The 19,016-nt window shown below is 41.8% G+C and overlaps 1 protein-coding gene across 1 annotated transcript in view; it reads right to left on the reverse strand.

The window, feature by feature from the left end:
- Positions 1-19,016, reverse strand: part of si:dkey-40c11.2 (drebrin-like protein A) — a 29,938-nt gene that overhangs the window by 10,788 nt on the left and 134 nt on the right. The window contains exons 2-5 of the mRNA XM_040156174.1: positions 18,579-18,956; positions 1,931-1,986; positions 1,634-1,746; positions 661-735 (exon numbers count right to left, since the gene is read on the reverse strand). Coding sequence (XP_040012108.1) covers positions 661-735; positions 1,634-1,746; positions 1,931-1,986; positions 18,579-18,670 — 336 coding nt within the window. The 5' untranslated portion in view covers positions 18,671-18,956. The remainder of the gene's footprint in view (positions 1-660; positions 736-1,633; positions 1,747-1,930; positions 1,987-18,578; positions 18,957-19,016) is intronic.

Here is a 19,016-nt window from a genome sequence, read left to right on the forward strand (position 1 = left end):
CTAAATAAACATTTTGAGGGGCACAGATGTAGAAAAGAAGTTGCAGCTAACATAGTGATGGATGGAGTTTCTCCTATATTGCACACATACGCACCTGAATTATAAAAATATACAGACATTCTCTAATCTCTTTTGCGTCTACCTCCTGTCTCTCCTACCCTACTTGAGTTCGTCATCTACCCATGGGTTAAACCACAAACAATGGAGCTTTCAATCCCAAAGTTAGCAGTCTCCCACTGGTAGTGACATGGCAGATAGACCAATCATACACAGGACCATAACACACCAATAGAACGGGAAGTGGACGGAGGACAGGAAACTCTCAAAACAATACAAAGTAAACTACGGTGTGTAAATATAGATTTTGAGAGTACAAAGTCTAGAGTCCAGCTTTAAAGAAAACAGAACAAGTCAAAACTTTTTCTGTGTAGAAGGAATTTGAGAAAACGAGTATCAGGTTGTATGTTTACAGTGTTTTCATATACCATTCTGCTTCTGCCCCTCTTCAAAATATCTCACAGCCGGAATCGCATCATCTTTCATTTAGAGTTTAATTGGGAAACCAAACAAACAGAAAAACCACTGGATGAAGAGAATATCAGCACATGTCAGATCCAAAGGTAGATGATAAGTGATCGAGCACATTTTGATCTACTGCACCTTGAAGAAGTTCTTGATGGCCGGAATGTGGCCGGCACATTCTGTCCTTCGGTAGTCATCCACATTTTGGCCGATCTGCGAACAAACACAGGATGTAGACACTTACATTCATTTCATACCTCTCTCTGAGGAGACTAAAAAAAAAAGGAGGAAGACAGGTTGAGGAACAATAGTATTCCCAATGATGTCATAGAGACTAATCTCCATTTCATAAAACTGACCGTTTGGATGGAAGAAACTGAAAACTATAAGATTATAAAAGCTCCAATATAATATCAAAATGGAGTTAAACTTATACCATTACATCAGTTCAATTAATCTGTGTTGACTATAATATGCAAATGGATAGTGCCATTGTCTATACTGTATATTTATGTGAGTTTCTCAGTACTTGAAAGTAGTATATGAGTTTATATCTCTCTTGTGGAAAAGTTGGATTTTCAGCCAAACACAGGCAGTGTCAAGCTGCTTGTTCACAGCAGGGCTACGAAATAACATTCTGAGTCATGTAAGTGTCCCACAGATGCCTGATGGATGTCAGGCATGTCCAAATGAGCATGAGCATTTAAATGTTCTGCTTGCTGCTTGTGATTCATAAACTGCTTTCACTACAATGACGTAGTAGTACATTCTCACAGCGTTTTCCCACGTCAGATGCCAAGTAAGCCTTTGTCATAACAGAACCATAGAATGTGAATAAGCCAAGCAGTTTAGGGTTTTCTCCAGAGCATTTTACAGGTTAATAAGTGCATAGATTTCTCTGTATGTAACAACTTAAGATGTTAAACTCATTATCTTGGAGCTGCTAAATGACTTTGCTGTAACTAAATGAATCTGTGAGCGCTTCCTGCCATTTTCAAATGCATGTGCAAAACATGTATGTGTGTTTCTGTAATCGTGTGTTTCTGGTATGTGTGTTAGGATAGGCTCATGATTACATGAGCTAAGCCCCATGAGCCTGTCTGCCACTCACCCAGCTGATCATGCCGATCCGGAGGCCTCCTGTCTCCCCACTTCCCACTTTGCACAATCCATATTGCGGCTTGGATATGTGAAACTTCCCTGCCAGCTCTGCCACACCACCCGCTGTTAGAAAGTAATCAGAGATAAGGAGAAGTTGGAGAAATCAAAGGGAAAAAAGGATATTAAATGCTAGAAGAAATTTGAATTCCTTTCAAGACAAAGTGAAGAAGCTGACGAGGTTCATTCTTTGCGGCTGAGGTTTTATCAAAATTTTAATTTCTGAAAAACACATGACAGTTGACCTTACCTCCTGAGTCGGCAAGTTTGAGCTTGGTGGTCACTCCATCATACGCAAATAATGCCCTGTGGACATACAGACACACACATGGGTCAGGTTCTGAAATGTGGCTGATAAAGACACGACATACACATTTGTAATGTTTGCTTTTTAAAAAACGCGGTTGAAATTCGGACTAAACAACTACTTGTTTGATTTTTAGTATGTCCAAGAGCAATGGCACATCCAACACTTACATATCCAAGCATGAACATGTGGACAGCTGGTTACACCATATGTTAAGTCTGACATTGTGCACAAGAAACCCATACAGGCACGCACACATGCATAGCCAGATGTTTTCTTCACATACTTTGTCTAAACCATAACAAGCTTCCCTGCAGTGCGAGGCATCTCTACAATGCACCAGCAAAAATGAATTGTCTTCATCTGTGACATACACTTGTTCACATTTTCCTTTCTATCTTCCCTTCCTGCCCTTGTTACCCAGAGGCCTTTACAGTACTCGTGTAAAACAGCAAAGCACTCAGCAGCACAATAACCTTCATTCATAGTGTTTACCACATAGATCGATGGCTCCTATAATAAATACAGCAAATGCGGTTCACAGCTACAGGGTTTCTGACATTTTGCAGGTGAAAACCTGTCCTACCGCACCCTTCAGTCAGTCAAACTGCAGGTCACTGTGGCAACTCAACAGCTCACGAAGTGTTTTCATGAGACCAATGCTGAAGAGACTAAGTGTAGCGATTGTTTTGAGTATACACTGTATACACTTTACGGTAGCTTTGTTGCAGAATTTCAGACAGAAAAGTGTGATTTCATAATCAACCAAAGAGATTCTAATCAAAAGGGATGATTACTTTAATACATCAGCTGTTGTCTATACTACTAGTTCAAGAATCCAAAATGATACCCATATGCTCTTTTGACATGACATGCTTCTCGTGTGTGTTTGAAGCACAACTGGGGTAAAAGTGTGTGTGAGTTTAAGTGACTTTAAGAGGTCGCCGACACAAAGATGAATTGTCAAAGCTTTTTAGGACTGTGTGTATGTGTCTGTGTGTTTGTGCACATGTATGTGCGCATGTCTGTGTCTGACTGTGTGTCTGTGTAAATTCTGTAAGACTCCTGGGGGTATGTCAACAACATCTGGAACTGGGTAGCGAGAGCACAAGGCCACGAGCAGCTATTACAATGGGCCATAGGTGAATGGTCTATGTGTGTGTGTGTGTGTGTGTGTGTGTGTGTGTGTGTGTGTGTGTGTGTGTGTGTTTGTGGATGTGTGTCAGGAGGAGGGAGTGTGCGAGAGACAGTGAGAATAAGACACTCAGACAGAGAGAAAGAGTAAAAAAATGTTCTTACAATACAAAAGGTACATTAAAAACAACGCATTGTTGTATACAGGCTGACAACAGGGCAGCTAACTCAGTTAGCATTTCTGAATCACTCTGTTATTCTTTCCTGATACAACAAGACTCTGTCTGTCCAAAGAACAAAGAGCGACAAAAGTCAATCAGTGTGTGTGTGGGAGTGTGCTGAGGACACAATAACCATATTGTGCACCCTACTGAGCAAGCTGGCCGTGCATGTGTGAGGAGGCAGGCTGAGACTGCGCGCTCACATTTTTATTGTGTTGATAATGCTAACAAGTGTACCTATCATGATATCAAGCAAAACCTAGTATTTTTAAATCAAATTTTGTCAGAATATAATGTTATTTGTGGAAACATTATCCAGGGCTCTCCAGCATTATGTTAGCTTTGTGTCAACCGGATCATTCACATCTCTCGTCAGGGATTAGTCTACGTGCAATACCTAGAAACAACACACTCCACTCCCTCATTAGTCTTTCCAACACAAGAGCTAAGACACCAAGCCACATTTACTGATCCTTGGTCCTCAAGAAATTCCTAAAGGTCACCATTCACAAGCAGTCAAGGTCAAAGGTTGTTGTGCCTCTGAAGGAGTCTTAATTACATGTGCAAATTCTCCACCCACAGGGCACTGGCCTGCACATGAGGATAAACTGTGCTGCAGGAGACTCTTTGTTCTGCCAGAGCTTTCACTAAGATGGAGTTTACAAAGATCCTATTTTCAGACATTTTTCTCCCCAGGACTTGACTTAATCTGTCTTGGATACTAACAAGGCCAAGGGGGTTTGCAAATGCAATGATTTTACAAAAGCAGCCAAAATATGAAATTATCAAAATCTAAGAAATAATTTTTAGGAAAGTATAAAAAAGAGTCAAGACATGATCCCTATAATAAACTTTATTGTGCTGAAGCATTTCAAGATTTTTGTGTCTCCTCTAGTCTGCCTTGAGGAAGGACACACATCTTTGAAATGCACTGGCACAATAAGGTTTATTGAGGGGATCACGTTACCGTCTTGAACCTTTCTCTGCTTTTTCTGAAAGTTTCATTTCATGGACTGTTCGTGCTTGCAATAGTTTTATCAAAAGATTAACTGCATGGTTTGAACTTATGTGAAATGTTCTTTGGTTCATTGAATACATCAAAGCATGTAAAACTTCCTCATTGCTGACATGAAATTAATGGATTATCTTTGACAAGAAAGCTTCCAAATGTTCAAAGTTCTGCATTTTGCACATTTTTGAAGCTGAGCTTATACTACACTGCTATTTACTGTAGCAGAGGGTAACGTCAAAACGTGTGGTAAACCACTGATTATCTGGATATACCAGCAGTGTGGTGTAGTGAGTGTTGGGATATAGTTCTCCAAACAGAAGGTGAAGGTTCAAGTTCATATCACAAGCATTTATCCTGCTGAAGTGTCTTTGAACAAGACAATGAGTCTAACTCAGTTTTAAGGTCTGTCTTCTGTAGCTGACCCATGGTGTGCAATGATTATGCCATTCACACTCTCTTTTTCATCTGCACCGCTTGACTAGCTGTGTTACTCTAATGCTGTAGTAGCATCAACAGTTTTAGTGATAGTAAAATTTTCCACAACTAACAGAGCGGATAGACCTCCATCCCTTCACACATGTAGGTTTCTTGAAAGCTCCACTGACTGATTAGAAAAACAGACTCTCTTATGTCTGTACTCCAGCCCACCTCCAAAGCCAGCCAGCTATGACCTCAGCTCTGAGAGAGGGAGGGACAGAGGGTGGAGAAGAGAAGAGAAGAGAAGAGAAGAGAAGAGAAGAGAAGAGAAGAGAAGAGAAGAGAAGAGAAGAGAAGAGACGTGAAATGTAGGGAAAGGGGCCATCATTAAGGGGATTGAGGGGCATGAAAAGGAGCGAGGTTGAGGCAAAGAGAAGAAAAAACAATGATGTCATAATACAAAACATCAACTTTTTTATAGTAATTAACGAGAAATGAAATCTGTGCATCCTTACCACAGCCAGCCACTCAATGCAGCTTTAAAACAAATAAACAGCCATCCCTCTTAGATTATATGAAGACAAAGGCATCCATACAAAACATAACCACAGACATACGCACGTACACATAAGCACATGCACATGCACACACAACATACTGTGAGCCTGAGCCAGTAACAATAGGTCTGGTTTGTTTTGGACTACCAGAGCCCCTGTAATACCTCCAAACATGCTACGCTCTACCATTTCAATGGGAACATAACAGAAGCAGATGGTGAGCTGTGCCGGAGAAGGCCTTGTTTTCTCTTAGGCATTCCACTACACCAGGCTATGAACAATTTGAGTGTGGTAATGCACAGGGAGTACATGAACGCAATGTACACACTTCTCTTGTATTGTAATTTCTAAAAAAACTCTGGGAGATTTTCTTACACTGTATTTTCATCCGATTTTGCTTTGATGCTCTCAGGAAATCCATTTACTTGTACTTGTGCATTGTAATACAATAAGAAAGAGCTAAACGAACCCATGAGAATACGTTTTTGGCCTTAGAGCCAACTACCAATTCTCATATTCCATGTTCACCTAACTATCCCCACTGTGTCAATATATTCTGTTGGGATCTCACCATCATTACTAGTCTAAATTATTCTGACCCCCACCTCCAACAACAGCATATTTCTTTCCCTCCTACTTTAAATCCTGTAGCACACCATACCTCTTTCACAAACTGAAGCGATATCTCTTCCTCATCTTTTCTCCTTCAAATCCACACTTCTTACCCCGTGTGTCTCTCTGACATGAAGATATTGTGGGCTCATAGGTCATTTATTCATTCCATCTTTGCCAGCGGGGGAGATGTGAGAGATTCGTGGTTATGCACGCTTTTGCGATGTTATAAGCTGCGCATGAAGAGAAGGATATGAGAAAATGGATGAGAGGCTGGGAGCTCTCACCAGGATTCACTGCCCAGATTAAACTCTCTATCATCATTCTTTGATCAATCTTTCCCTCCTTTTTGTCTTGTTCTTCCTGTTCCACATACTGCGCACCCACACCTAGTCGTCCCACCAACTCTCATGAAAAGCATTTGTCAAGACCGGTGATTTTAACAGTGCAGTCTGTGGAATGCTTATTTCATGCTCTAACGTCTTTCAGTTTTGTATTTTCATTACACCCACCTCTCCACAAACTTCTTTCTGTTCGTTTCATTTTAAACCCCCCCCCCCCCCAACTTCTTGCTCTTAGCTCAAAGCTGACCTGGGCTCCCAATGCTATTTTTAGCCTGTCTCTCAGTCCACCTCTCTGTCTGTGTTGGAGTGGGGAGCTCAGCGACGTCCCCACAGCACACAGCGCTCATTTCCTCTTGCCAAACAAGGGCAAAAAAAGTTCCAGAAAAAGTAATCCCCCCTGTCCAGCATGTTGCTCGTATAGTGTCCATGTGGCGACCCCAGTGGTACACGCATTCCTCCGTCCATCTGGACGGTAGAGAAATGTGGAGGAATTGAGGGTTTATGGCTAGAGTTTGAGAAATGTGAGTAAGAGGGAAGGAAGTGTCAGAATGAGAGACTGATAAAGCATTAAAGCCAAAGCAGAGAAGAATAGGAAAAATAGAGAATGGCACTATATTTGTCTGCCTCGTAGAGTCCTACAGAATGGTACAGGGTGCATTAAGGTGATGCATCAATGTAAACATCATGACTGAGAAATGAGGCAGCGGAAACCACAGGTATGTTCAAATTGTGATGTGGTGAAAGATGTTGCTAAGAAGCACACACGCTTTAAATAAAGAAAAGTTTACTCAGGTTTTATATTGTTCTGGTTTTAAAAAAAACACACAATTTGGCCATAAAACTGAAGGCATGATGACTCTCCAGCCTCATCCACAATCCCCAATAATTAAAAACTGCAGTGACCAAATCAGGTTTTTTTTCTCTTTGGCTCCTCATCAAGTGATGAAACGTTCTTGCCAAACTGATGTAGACTGCTGCTGAAGGATGCCATTTATGTGAACACCTCTCTGTGCTTACTAACCTTATCATCCCACAACACAGCTACACCTAGATCCAGAAAGAAGAGTGCCAGAAAGGACCACAGAGAAAGAGTTAGAAAGAGAGTGACAGTGTCTCTTGAAAAGCAGATAAGAAAAGAACAAATTCGCAATGAAAACGGAGAAAGGAATAGCATGCAGAAAAGGATGGTCTGCGCCTTCGTACTCATGGCTTGATGCAGGGGATTCAGTCAGGTGCCCCGCAGAGAGTGGGCTGAAACCGCTGTAATCCCCACAGACCAAGAAACAGGGCCCCTTAATAAGAGCTGCTGAGCAGGAGGGGATTGAAACACAGCCCCAAAGACTCCCAGAGGACAACTTAAAATTACATTAGTGAAGTAATATTTTTCCCTCGCCATAAATGAGATGCATCTTGGTTATTAATTGAATAGAGTATGTAATATACGGGTGAATGTATTGCTCATTGGAGAACAATGTGGATGTGCTGATAAGGTCACAAGGCTTGGAGCAGACAGAAAACCAAAAACCATAGCTAAGGGGATGTTTGTGGATCCCTGCAAAAAGGCCAAACATCTCCAAGTAGTAGTTGTGTTTATGAAGTAAGGTGTTATATCCTTCTGCTTTCATTTCCGCTACAGACAATACTTAAAATGTCCCTCTCCCCATGAGAAGGGCAGTGTATAACAAAACAACAAGAATAGTAAGCAGAGGCATATTAGTATTTTAAAACATATGGTCAAACTCCAGTCCACCATATATAATGTCTGGTCCATTCCACATGTATTATTGTGTCAGTAGTAAAGATGGCTCAGGGAAGGGCCTTTTGTAAACCTCTGGTAGATACTCTGCATTTGGGTTGTTACGTGTTGGTAGTGACTAGCACAGAAACCTTGCTCCAATAACCGAACCTTGCCAAGTCCCAATCAACAGCATTTAGAGTGGCCAAACAGACTGTCAGGATATCCTGCTGAACACACAGACACTCTCTCACACACACACACACACACACACACACACACACACACACACACACACACACACACACACACACACACACACACACACATAAAGAGCCTGATTCAGTCAATGCTTCACATTCCATAAAGCCTAAAATTAGGTTGAATAGATTATAGCAGTATTACTGCAGGTGAAAGGCTTATATTCTCCCAGAATAAACACTGTAGTTTCCCCCATTTTAATAATGTAAATGATAAAAAAATAAGGAACAATGCATCTGTAAAACCCACTATGCTTCAGTGACATTTCACCACAAAAAACTATCTTAAACTCATGGCTAGTCCAACCGTCTACACTGATCCTACCACAAAAGCTTTACCTTTTCTTCACCTTTTTTCAAATTCTTTACTGTCATTAACTCCTTTAGTTTTTATTTATTTTTTGTTTGTTTGTTTAATATTTTAGTCTAACCAATCAAATACAGTTGCAGTGCTCCAGTGACTCCACAGCAAACAAAGTAATGCAGAAACCACTGCTTGCTCTGCATGCTTCAGATACTTTTGAAAACTTTGACAGTCAGACTACAGGATGTTAAGACATGCCAGGGTGGAAATGTGATCTCATGTTAGTCCAAAGTCACAACCCTTTTTTTATTTTCTGAGGTTTTGTGTCCTTTCTCATCTTGTTTTGGCTATTCATGCAAAGACAAGTTGAAAGCCAATTCTAAAATGATCATCATGCATTGAATGAGACAACTTTAAGTAACCTGAACTGTGTCACCATGAAAATATTTATTGGCTGTTTTGGTGGAATAACGGTCATACTGATGATAAATCATGTTTAACTCCCCTTTTAACAACAGTCATGCAAGTATGTTTCAAGTATAATTGGGCTGCCTGTTTTACCCATAAGAGTACTTGCTAAGATCCACCCTCTGAGTAACACTGACTGATCTGTATGATATTTGACTGGGTGGAGGACACATCTGACTCCCCTGGAGATTATTACAGACCACTGAAGCTATTTGGCATGGAGAGAATGGTAAATAGAGGGAGAAATGACAGAGGCGATGGCTAATAAAATTATAAGAAAGACCAGAAAGTGTAACTAAATCAAATGTAGCAAAACTTTGGTAAAAAAGTAAAACAACAGAGTGCATACAGTATCAGTCAGTGGGGGGTGAGGTAGCGAGGGGCAGAGGGAGAGACTGGATGGAATGCTGCAAGGAGGAGGGGAGGGAGGAAAATGCTTTTTCTCAGCAAAACATGGAGCCAGAGAAAGTTAGAATATGACAAACTAAACAAATAAGTAATTAAATCGCTGCCAAGGACCAGTGACAGAAAACAGCCCTCTCTGTGCTGAGGAAGGTGGAAAGGAGCGGGGGATGGACAGAGAAAAAGAGACAAAAGTATGCTGTTGTATAGTGGATGTCAATTCAAAATGTCCTCAAACACATAACTTGCAACAAACACAGACAAAACACGTCATTAACGGCTTGACAAGGGGCTGACATAGCTGAACAGTAGTGAACACCATGTCGTCAGGTGATGAACTGTGAGGCAGTGGATGTAGTGGTGGATTGCACCAACAGCAGTTGGTCTCGTGTTACAGCCATGAGTTAATCCACAGATTACATTAGCCAGTAACTTTGTAAGTAGAGCTGCACGTGTACTAATTACTTAACTACCACATTTCTGTCTGTGTAATATAATCCCTAACCATCAAGAAAGGCAAGTCTTTGTAGGGTGTCATTGTAAGTGTGTGTGTGTGTGTGTCCGTCTGTTTCAGCATAGAGACAGATTTGAGAACAACATTTATTACCGTACCATTACATGTCACTATTTTTAAACTTTATACAGACTGAACCTTGGAGCAGCTCAGTCTTGACCTGTTTTAAGGAGCTTCACAGAAACAGTATCCTTTCAAAGCTTTTCACATGTAAATTCAGCAGGAGGAAACAGTCTAGACATCCCTTGTTGTGTGTAACATACTGTGTGTAAAACCTGATAAGAGAGGGGATGCAGACATATTTACACTTTAAGGTACTACTCAGTTCATTCACAAATTCATCTAAAAGATCACACATAGTCCTCATCCATTTACATTTACCACAGAAACTGCAACGTTTAAAATATTTTGAACATAAAAGCAGATTTTTTTTACCGTATACATTTAAAACTGACACTCTCTTTTAGTGTGGAGATGTCTCCATGCACATGCTATGCAAAGAGACATATTTTTTACACAAGCATGCAGCTAAAGTAAGCTAAACCCTTATCAGTCTGGTCCAATTCTCATGCTGGTGAAGAAGAGACTAAAGGGCTCGGGGCCACAACAGTGGTGATGGAAGCAAAGTAGAATCAGAGTTTAAGGGAAGATGGGTACACGAAGTTCACTGTCATATGGGTGTGTGCTTAAACAGCGATGGGGTACATGGAGAGGGTGTACCAGAGGGAGGAATATATTCAGGTTGGAGAAAAGCCACTCAAAGATAGGATTCACACTGGGCAAAATGATGAAAAGCACCAGGGGATGTAGATAGGTATAAATGGGTAGGCTAAGAGGGGCACATTTAACAATGGCACACAATGGGAAACAGCCAGAGTGTATAGGAGGTTTCCAAGGGGGCAGAAGAGTATGTGGTTATTGGGGGCAAGTGTCTTGATGGAAGTATTACAGGGGAATGTCGTGGGTCTCTATGGGGTAAATTGTTATGACTCTTACGGGGAGGTATAAGGTTTGTTCAGAGAGCTGTAGAGGAGCGGAATTTATTTTCCTGCACCTGACGTGGGAAGGGCTAAATGGAGAGGAGAGGAGAGGAGAGGAGAGGAGAGCAATGAGGAGGAATGATAAACTCTCTAAAATCGTTGTCCACTGGGATCACTCTGGCATTTCCTGTGCATGCTGTCCCACACTGCTACACGCACACAACAACACACACAGGAATAGCTTCCGTTATTATGGGACCATTAAAAACGTGATGGCATCTTATCTTCAGCCATTTCCTTCAGTTAAACAAAGCAAACTCTCTCAAGTATCACATATCCGCTTAGACCTCATTTGGTCCATCTTCTCTGCAGCCTCTCTTATTGCTTTAATCTTTCTCTCATTCCTCTCACCCTTTCACCTGTCCTCTAATGTTTCCTTTTCCTCCACCCTATCACTCCCCCATCTTCAATCATTTGCTGATTCCACTCTTCAGCAACCTTGTGCCAAGACAACCCTGCTGAACTTGTCTTCACTCACTGCGATTCTTTGTCTTTCCTCTCAAGTGTTGTCCTTTCTCATCTTGTTATTCCTCTATATTCCTTACCAAGTGTCCTTGCCCATTCATTTGCAACCTTTTCCCAGCCTCATCAGTCCTTCTGCACTTACTTCCCTCGTTCTATTCACTCTCTCTTAAAAAACAACCTAGCTTTCCCACCAGGGTCGTCAGGACAACGGAGCCCCGCGACTCTCCTCACCCACCCACAACCCGATCCCACCACCTGCAAGTGAGCAAACAAGACAGAGAAAAGGGTGTGACTTTGCTGCAAGATGGTAATAGATAACCCTCAGAATGTCATGATCATAACCGTGGCGCTGCTCGTAGCCATGGTGAAGTGGGAGAAATTGCTTAAGCAACTTGGCAAACCCAGCTGATGACTCCTCAGAGTGTCAGGGCAGCTATGGGAATAAGAAAGAGGTGTGTCCTTATTGAATTGGCCCAGTGTTGGCCTGTGTGTATGTGCGTATATGTATTTGAATGTGTCAATCATTGCACACTTATATGTATGAAGGTGAACATGTCTGATCACCTCATAACTCTGTAATTAAGAGCAAAATAACAATAAATATGTTATTGTCTGTCAAAAGATTTGTGGCTGTCAGACAGACAGACAGAAGTGATTGACTTTAAAAGACAGCCTAACTTTTATCAGAAGCAAAGGGTTTTCCAGATATCACGTTTGGTTTAAGTCTGAAAATAAGACAAGGCAATACAAATGTTTTCTCTCCAACAAGGATCTTTAAGGGAGTCATTTAATTTGACCTCATTCTAAGATCATCATACACTTTAGCAGAAAAGGCACCTGTGTGGGAGCTACTCTGTAGGTTGTGGATGGAATACCAGAGAACAACGTCTCACTATCTCCTGTATCAGGACTTTGCAATCCAAGCCTGGCAACAGTGGTAAGATAGGTAGGCCACTCTCAGATCTGCAATACTACAATATGAGTAGTATTACGATACAAAAGTTTCATTGTTTCTGAGTGCCAAAGGCTTGGTTTTATACATTATATCTTTGGAAAACTCTGCAGCTCAGACACATATCAACATCAGCAGAATAATCTATTTCATTACTCCGACATCCCTTAAAAGTGCCTCAGCTGAACACACACTCACCGTGCACCGTATTCATCCTCTCACCAGTGTTTAAAGAAACACTAAAAAACAGATTTTTTTAGATAGCTATCTGACACACGCTCGGAAATACATCTCTGTCTTCTAAACTCAAGACCCATTAGTTCGATTAAACAACTAATTCACCTTAATCCAGTTTACATTTTTCATAGCATTAGCATGATAAATTTATCTGATTTCATATAAGATACAGCCAAATGTTTCCCAGTAATGTCTCAGCATTTATCTTTTGCTGCAAAGGGCAACAATAACATATTTGTTGTGTCCACTGCTGTAGGCATGAAAAGGACAGATTTCCAGTGGAAGCAATGTGTAGAGGGCATCTGGATTAAGGTCAACTAGGCTGAGGGACTTGAATGAACAAAAGCAGGATTTGATAGAAAGATCTGGTGGGAGGATGACTGACAAAATACTTTGAGGGTTATTGTTCACGACAACCTTTATATAAAAACTTTACTACAGTAAAAACAGAGATGCCGCACCTGCTGGATACAATGTCCTTTTTGAGATAGCAGCTCTTTTGGGTCAATAATATTCCAGTTATTTTGTTTCCAATAGAAAATTGACACTGAGAAGAATAACTCACTGCTGTGCCGCCAAGTCATGAAAGATTAATTACCAACCTCCTGCATATTCTATGGGGCAATTACAAGTCACATTTCAACACGGTGTCAATTTGTGGTCTTGCACCCAACAGTTAGCACGCCAAGGAACCCAACATACAGAGGCACACACACAATACACACATACGGTGTCTTCTGCAGTCATCTCTCATCATGTCTGAGACCCACTATTACCTTGCAGGTTCGTCTCAGACCCCAGATGTATCCAAACAATGTTTAAGGGAGTAGTAAGCAGTTGTTTAGTGATTACTGCTCGAATCATTCTCTAAGTTCACTAAACAGAGATACTTATAACAGCCATTATAGCCATCATTGTCATCATTTTCCAACATGCCACCCACAGACCTGCTCACACAAGCAGCTAGGCAAGCTGAGGGCGCTGGTTTGCAGAAGGCACCACCTACACAGTGCTGTGGTCCAGTACAGAATTTGTATATTTGAAATAGGAAATATGTTGGCTGTGTGCAATAGCTTTTCATGAAAACTTTATTTAAACTGGAAAGTTCTGTGCCCTAATGGGACACTCGCATACTTAATCTTTGCCCTAGTGTCACACCAGAGGCACTTGTATGGCCCAAGTACTCCTCTGGTAGGCCCGAGTTAGTGCTGCAACTGAAGTACACCAAAACTGGCACTGCAAGGTTTTCACGGCCAAAGTAAGTGATAGGATGCACGCCTCTCTGGAGAGAAAGAGAGAGAGAGAGTGGACTGGGCATTGGTCCAGTGTAACTGCACTCCGACTTCTCATTTACAGTATACTGCTATTTATATCAAGGATCGATTGAACGTCCTGTTATCATTCAGCCTACACTGTGTGTGGCCTTTGAAACCTTATCCTGAACAGCCAGAGGAAACCAACCAGACTGCTTGTCTTTCTTCTGTGGGATTCCAGAGTCAGGTGATCACTAGGTTTTGTTTCAACAGAGAAAGCTATGACAACCTTTAGATGAGAATTACACAACAGCTCATGTGTCGTCAGCTAGCATTAATATTGGAGTTGGGTGTCTTTTTGAAAGGTGGGTCTTTGTGGATAATTAGAGAACTGAACAAAAACAGAACCTGTGCGAGGAAGTTCAGGCAGTGGGTAACTTCTTGATAACAGCATGTTGATAATGGTTGTTTATCTTTACAAACGAGATAACTGACCTGCTGCGCTTGCACATATAATCTCCCTCTGAAGTGAGGAAACACTGTACACCTACAGTATACACAAGCAGTAGCAGCCACACACACTGGCAGCCCTGCGTTTTGCCTTCCTCCTTCCCATCCTCTCCCCACACCTGCAGGTGTATTCCATCTAGAACGTAGCTTTAGACCCAGGAACTCTTTAGGTCTCGGTTAATCATGTATTAGCCTGTGGAGACTTTGGCAATTAGCAGCAACGCAAACACCCCGGGCAAATGCTGAAATAACAGTTCCTCCATTTATCATCAACAGAAGAGTCCATTCACAAGGCATCAGAGGCCTGGAGGAGAGAGGATAGTGTGTTGCTATCGGTAAGATCGATTACTCAAGTTTCCAACAAAATCAAAAGAAAGATAAATGAAGGTAAAAATAAAAATAAATGATCTGTATCCGGATAATTAATGAATTCAGTAGGTTAAATGACATGTTGTATCACAATGCTGGAGGAATATTTTCTAACATCTGCAAAAGAACAACTTCTTGAGCTCCATTTAAAATGTGTTACCGAAGCAAAGTGGAGGCCTTGAAAAAATAAGTGTTTCCAGAGGTGAATTTCTATTTCAAAACAATGCCAATACTGAAATTTAATATTCTTAATTCCGTGACCATTACCAATTGGTTACAGATCACTTTGCAGCTACCCTTCAGCCAAAAACTGGTCATGAGTAAAGGCTTTACATCATGCATAAGTCGGGAAATTCTCTCACTTTCAAATCAATGAGGAACTGTCTTTACTTGTAAAGTAACATCTGGGCTAGTAAAAAAAACACCCTAAAACAGGTTTCATGAGTTTTGTATGTCACTGTCAGCAATTAATTATATTACAGTATATACCATCTTAATAATACAACCTGTAATGTAATTTTCTAAGCAGCTTGTTTTACTTCTGGAAATATGGCTACAGTACATGTTTCATTCATGAATGGAAATAAAATATCTGGCCTAAGTCTAGAACTGCACTTTCAACCTAGAATGAATGAAAAAAGATTGACTGGTCTCTGAATACTTTATCTAAACTGAATGACTCACTGTTACTACAATGAAATCAGATATTTGCTTTATGCGTCACTGCCTCGCTTTAATAATCCCTACAAGAGAGCATAGTGAAACACTTAACACAAGCACATCACACTGTATGTAAGTGTGGACTTCAAGAAAGACGTCTATGAAGAAGGTGTGTTCCAAGTCCCTGGGCCCACAGATGTCTGGATACAGCCCATACCCACCTCTAATGAATCAGGAATTCTGATGAATACTTGATATGCTTTGCAAGGCTGAAACAATGCTGTAAACATTTTTCTAAAGTGATTTCTCCCCCTCTTTTACATGCTTGGCTGGGCGGGGGCTGCAGTCTATTTGATATTTGGCAGGAGGACACCTCTGGTAATACATGCTGGTTTGGAAAATTGCTCTTATTTACACTGTCTCATTGGCTGAGCTGCAAATGTGTAAAATCGTAGAACAAACCAGTGACAGAGGGAGTTAATTGAATTGTTAAAAACAAGGTATTTTTTTTAAGTTTGTGCTAGAACTACAACTGCTACTCTTTCTTTCATACAAAATGAAAAGCAAAGGCCCATATGAACGATGTCAGTTTAGTGGCCTACAAACATTTCCATTTGTGCATGGCCAAATTAAAAACAGTGACCTTACCTAAAGTGCCTATTTGACTCATTTATTTTGGTGTAAGTTGGACATAAATCATGATTTCTGCTGCTGAGAGAAGTATTTCCTGCTCAGAGGATTGGACAATGTCCTTGGGAACATGCATTTTCACTGTTTCTCTCTCTTTCCTTCTCTCAAAGCATACACAAACACAAAACACATGCAGACAGTGCAGGTTTCTGGCCTACAAGCTAGACACTTTACAGTCCTCAGTGGTCTGGGAGTCTGACAAGAGACCTCCGAGGCTGTATATTGAGCAAAGAGGTCTGAATGAAGGATGCATTGAAATCGCTTCCCTTTTCTTCAGCATTCTCACCCACAAAGGGTCTGTTTCCCATTCAGGACACAGGGTCATTAGATAATACACACAGGGACATCAAGGCCACACAGTGGGGGTGGGAACGTTCAGCAAAACAAGCTTGCTACCCCTCTCCATGCAAACTTCTCAACGCCCCCAACACACTTTAAAAAGTCTGTGCAAGATTCATGTGCACATTAAGAAACAAATATATTTACATGCAAACTCAAATGCACACATCTAAAATCCCTTCACTGCAAAATCAGACACACACACACGGTGGGTGTCTGTCTCACTGGTTTGACAGTGGGAATCATGACATCATTGTGTCCCCCTCCCAGCCCTCTATTCAGTCCCAGCAGAGTTATTTAGCCTTCCTAAGTGGGCTCAGTGAACGCTGGGGGATGCCTCTCTCTCTTTCTTTTTTCTTTTTTCTTTTGATTCTCTTGTTAGCATTACGAAATACGTGCATGCTGTGGAGAGCTGCATCTGTAAATTTGCATGTGTGTGTGAGAGAGTTTGTGTGATTGTTTGACAGGCCGTGGGTTGACAGAGGCACAATCCTGATCCGTTGTTCACTGAAACTCAGGGAAATTGTCTCAAATGAGGAACTGCTGGATCAGTGAAGTGTCAATATGGAAGTGCTGCCATGGGACAAAATCTCCATAGTGATACTGAACATGGAAACTTTTAGAAATTTTTCCAAATGAAAGAAAGAATGGAAACTGAGCATGTTCTGCCTGGAAGGGGAACTTCTTTCCACCCCATTCATGAAGATGTCTGATTTCAGCTTGTCAAGGTTAACACATACTGTTCTAAAGTCTGCATGGCAACATGAAAAGCCAGGATGAAAGTGGGAAGAGAGTGGGCAGGGAAACCATGTGGTAGAAAGAGATTTGGAGAAGATGAAACAGAGACGGACAGAATCAGTCCTTTACATCCACATGAAGACACGTATGGGCTTGATCCTTGGCCTGCTTCTCTAAACTATAACTTAATCAAAGTGAGAGGGTACGGTGAGAGAGAGAGGGGTCACAGTGTGCCTAATCCTCCGTCAGTCTAACCAGTCACAGCATGTCTATAGCTGAAGATGACAGTACCACACACACACAGTATTTGAGAAGGAGAAATAGGATGAGACAGGCAGACAGAGTTGGAGATTGGTATTGTTTGGAAAAAAAAAACGACTGGGAACCATAGTGACAGACCAGCCAAACCTTGCGACTAAAGGACAGAGTGAGACAAGTGTCAGTTGCTACGGAATAAACAAAGTAAATCAATTCAACTTTCCATGTGTTAAAGAATCATTTTTTAAGACAAAATTTAAAACAGTGAGCTAGTTCTTTGGTAAAACACTTAATTGTGTTTACTTATACCTGAATTATAGTCTGAATGTTGGTTCCATATTTAAGTTTCAAGACCACTCTGCACAGTTGGTCTTTAATATTTTGTTGGTAAAAAAAATATTATTTATGGGACACGTCTTAGGTATTGCTCAACACGTGGTGATTGGTATTATTGGTTAGTGGATTGTCCTAATGCATGTGCACTATGCTTGCTCTCAAATTAAAGAGCCTCTCCCTGAAAGACAACCCCTGTCAGAGATCGGCACATCAGCAGAAACATGAAGCCTCGCAGCTCCTGGGGGAGAATAGCAAAGTTATGGAGCGTAAGGCCATAACTGAGGACAGCGGGCCGCCGGCCAGGTGCTGCGCTCTGAGCCACACCAGCCGCCTGGCGTGCGCAATGAACGGCAACCCACACCTCACACCAGCTCTCCCAGAGGAGGGGAGGTTCGGTACATCCCTGTGCCACTAAGGCAGTCTGCATGCGTTTCTCGCTGCTGGACCTGCGAATATAGTCGATGTTGCGTGCTGTCCCGTGTGCCGGCCACCTCCGTATCTCTCATCGGATTAACTGAAATCAAGCCTCCGCTTACGCAACAGCCACTCGGTTACGCGTAAACGGCTAAGGCTCATTCAGAGAAACAAGATGGAGAACACGAGCGTTTCATTAAAATTACTGTTTCTACGCGTCTGCGTGATTTTCTCAGTATACAGACGCAGAATTATGACATGGAAATGTAGTTTTTCTCGTCAGGATGCAGACAAATCAGGTTCTGCTTTGGCAGGCAGATGCAATTTCGTTCAAGAGCACTATGCGTTACCAGTTGGTGGAGGAACGGGGGTTGAGGATGTCCTCTTTGGCCGTGAGCAGCGACAGGCTGTAGGTATCAAGGTTGACCGATCGCGTGCTCATGATGGCAAAAGTTTCCAGACCACTCCCGCAGCTTCTCTCTTCACAGGTCCCGACGGTTTTCGGGCTCGGAGTATCTGCTGGAAAACAGCCACAGCGGAAAAGCGAGGGTCTTTCACGGCCGAGGAAACTGCAGTAAAAGAAGGCAGGTTCATGCAATGTGGCCTTTAGTCCCGAACTGGAGCGGTCTGTGCAGGCGCTGCGTACTCACAGCGTGGAGGAGACTGCGACGGCACACTGGTCTTTGTGCAGCGGGGTAGAATAAGTTTTCACTAAAAAGCCCCACCTCCTGTTGAGAGAGTGGAAAGCATAATGACTTCACTAGCTGGGTAACTTGGAAGAAAAGTGC

The sequence above is a fragment of the Xiphias gladius genome, chromosome 19 (genome assembly GCF_016859285.1).
Source record: "Xiphias gladius isolate SHS-SW01 ecotype Sanya breed wild chromosome 19, ASM1685928v1, whole genome shotgun sequence".
Lineage (NCBI taxonomy): Eukaryota > Metazoa > Chordata > Actinopteri > Istiophoriformes > Xiphiidae > Xiphias > Xiphias gladius.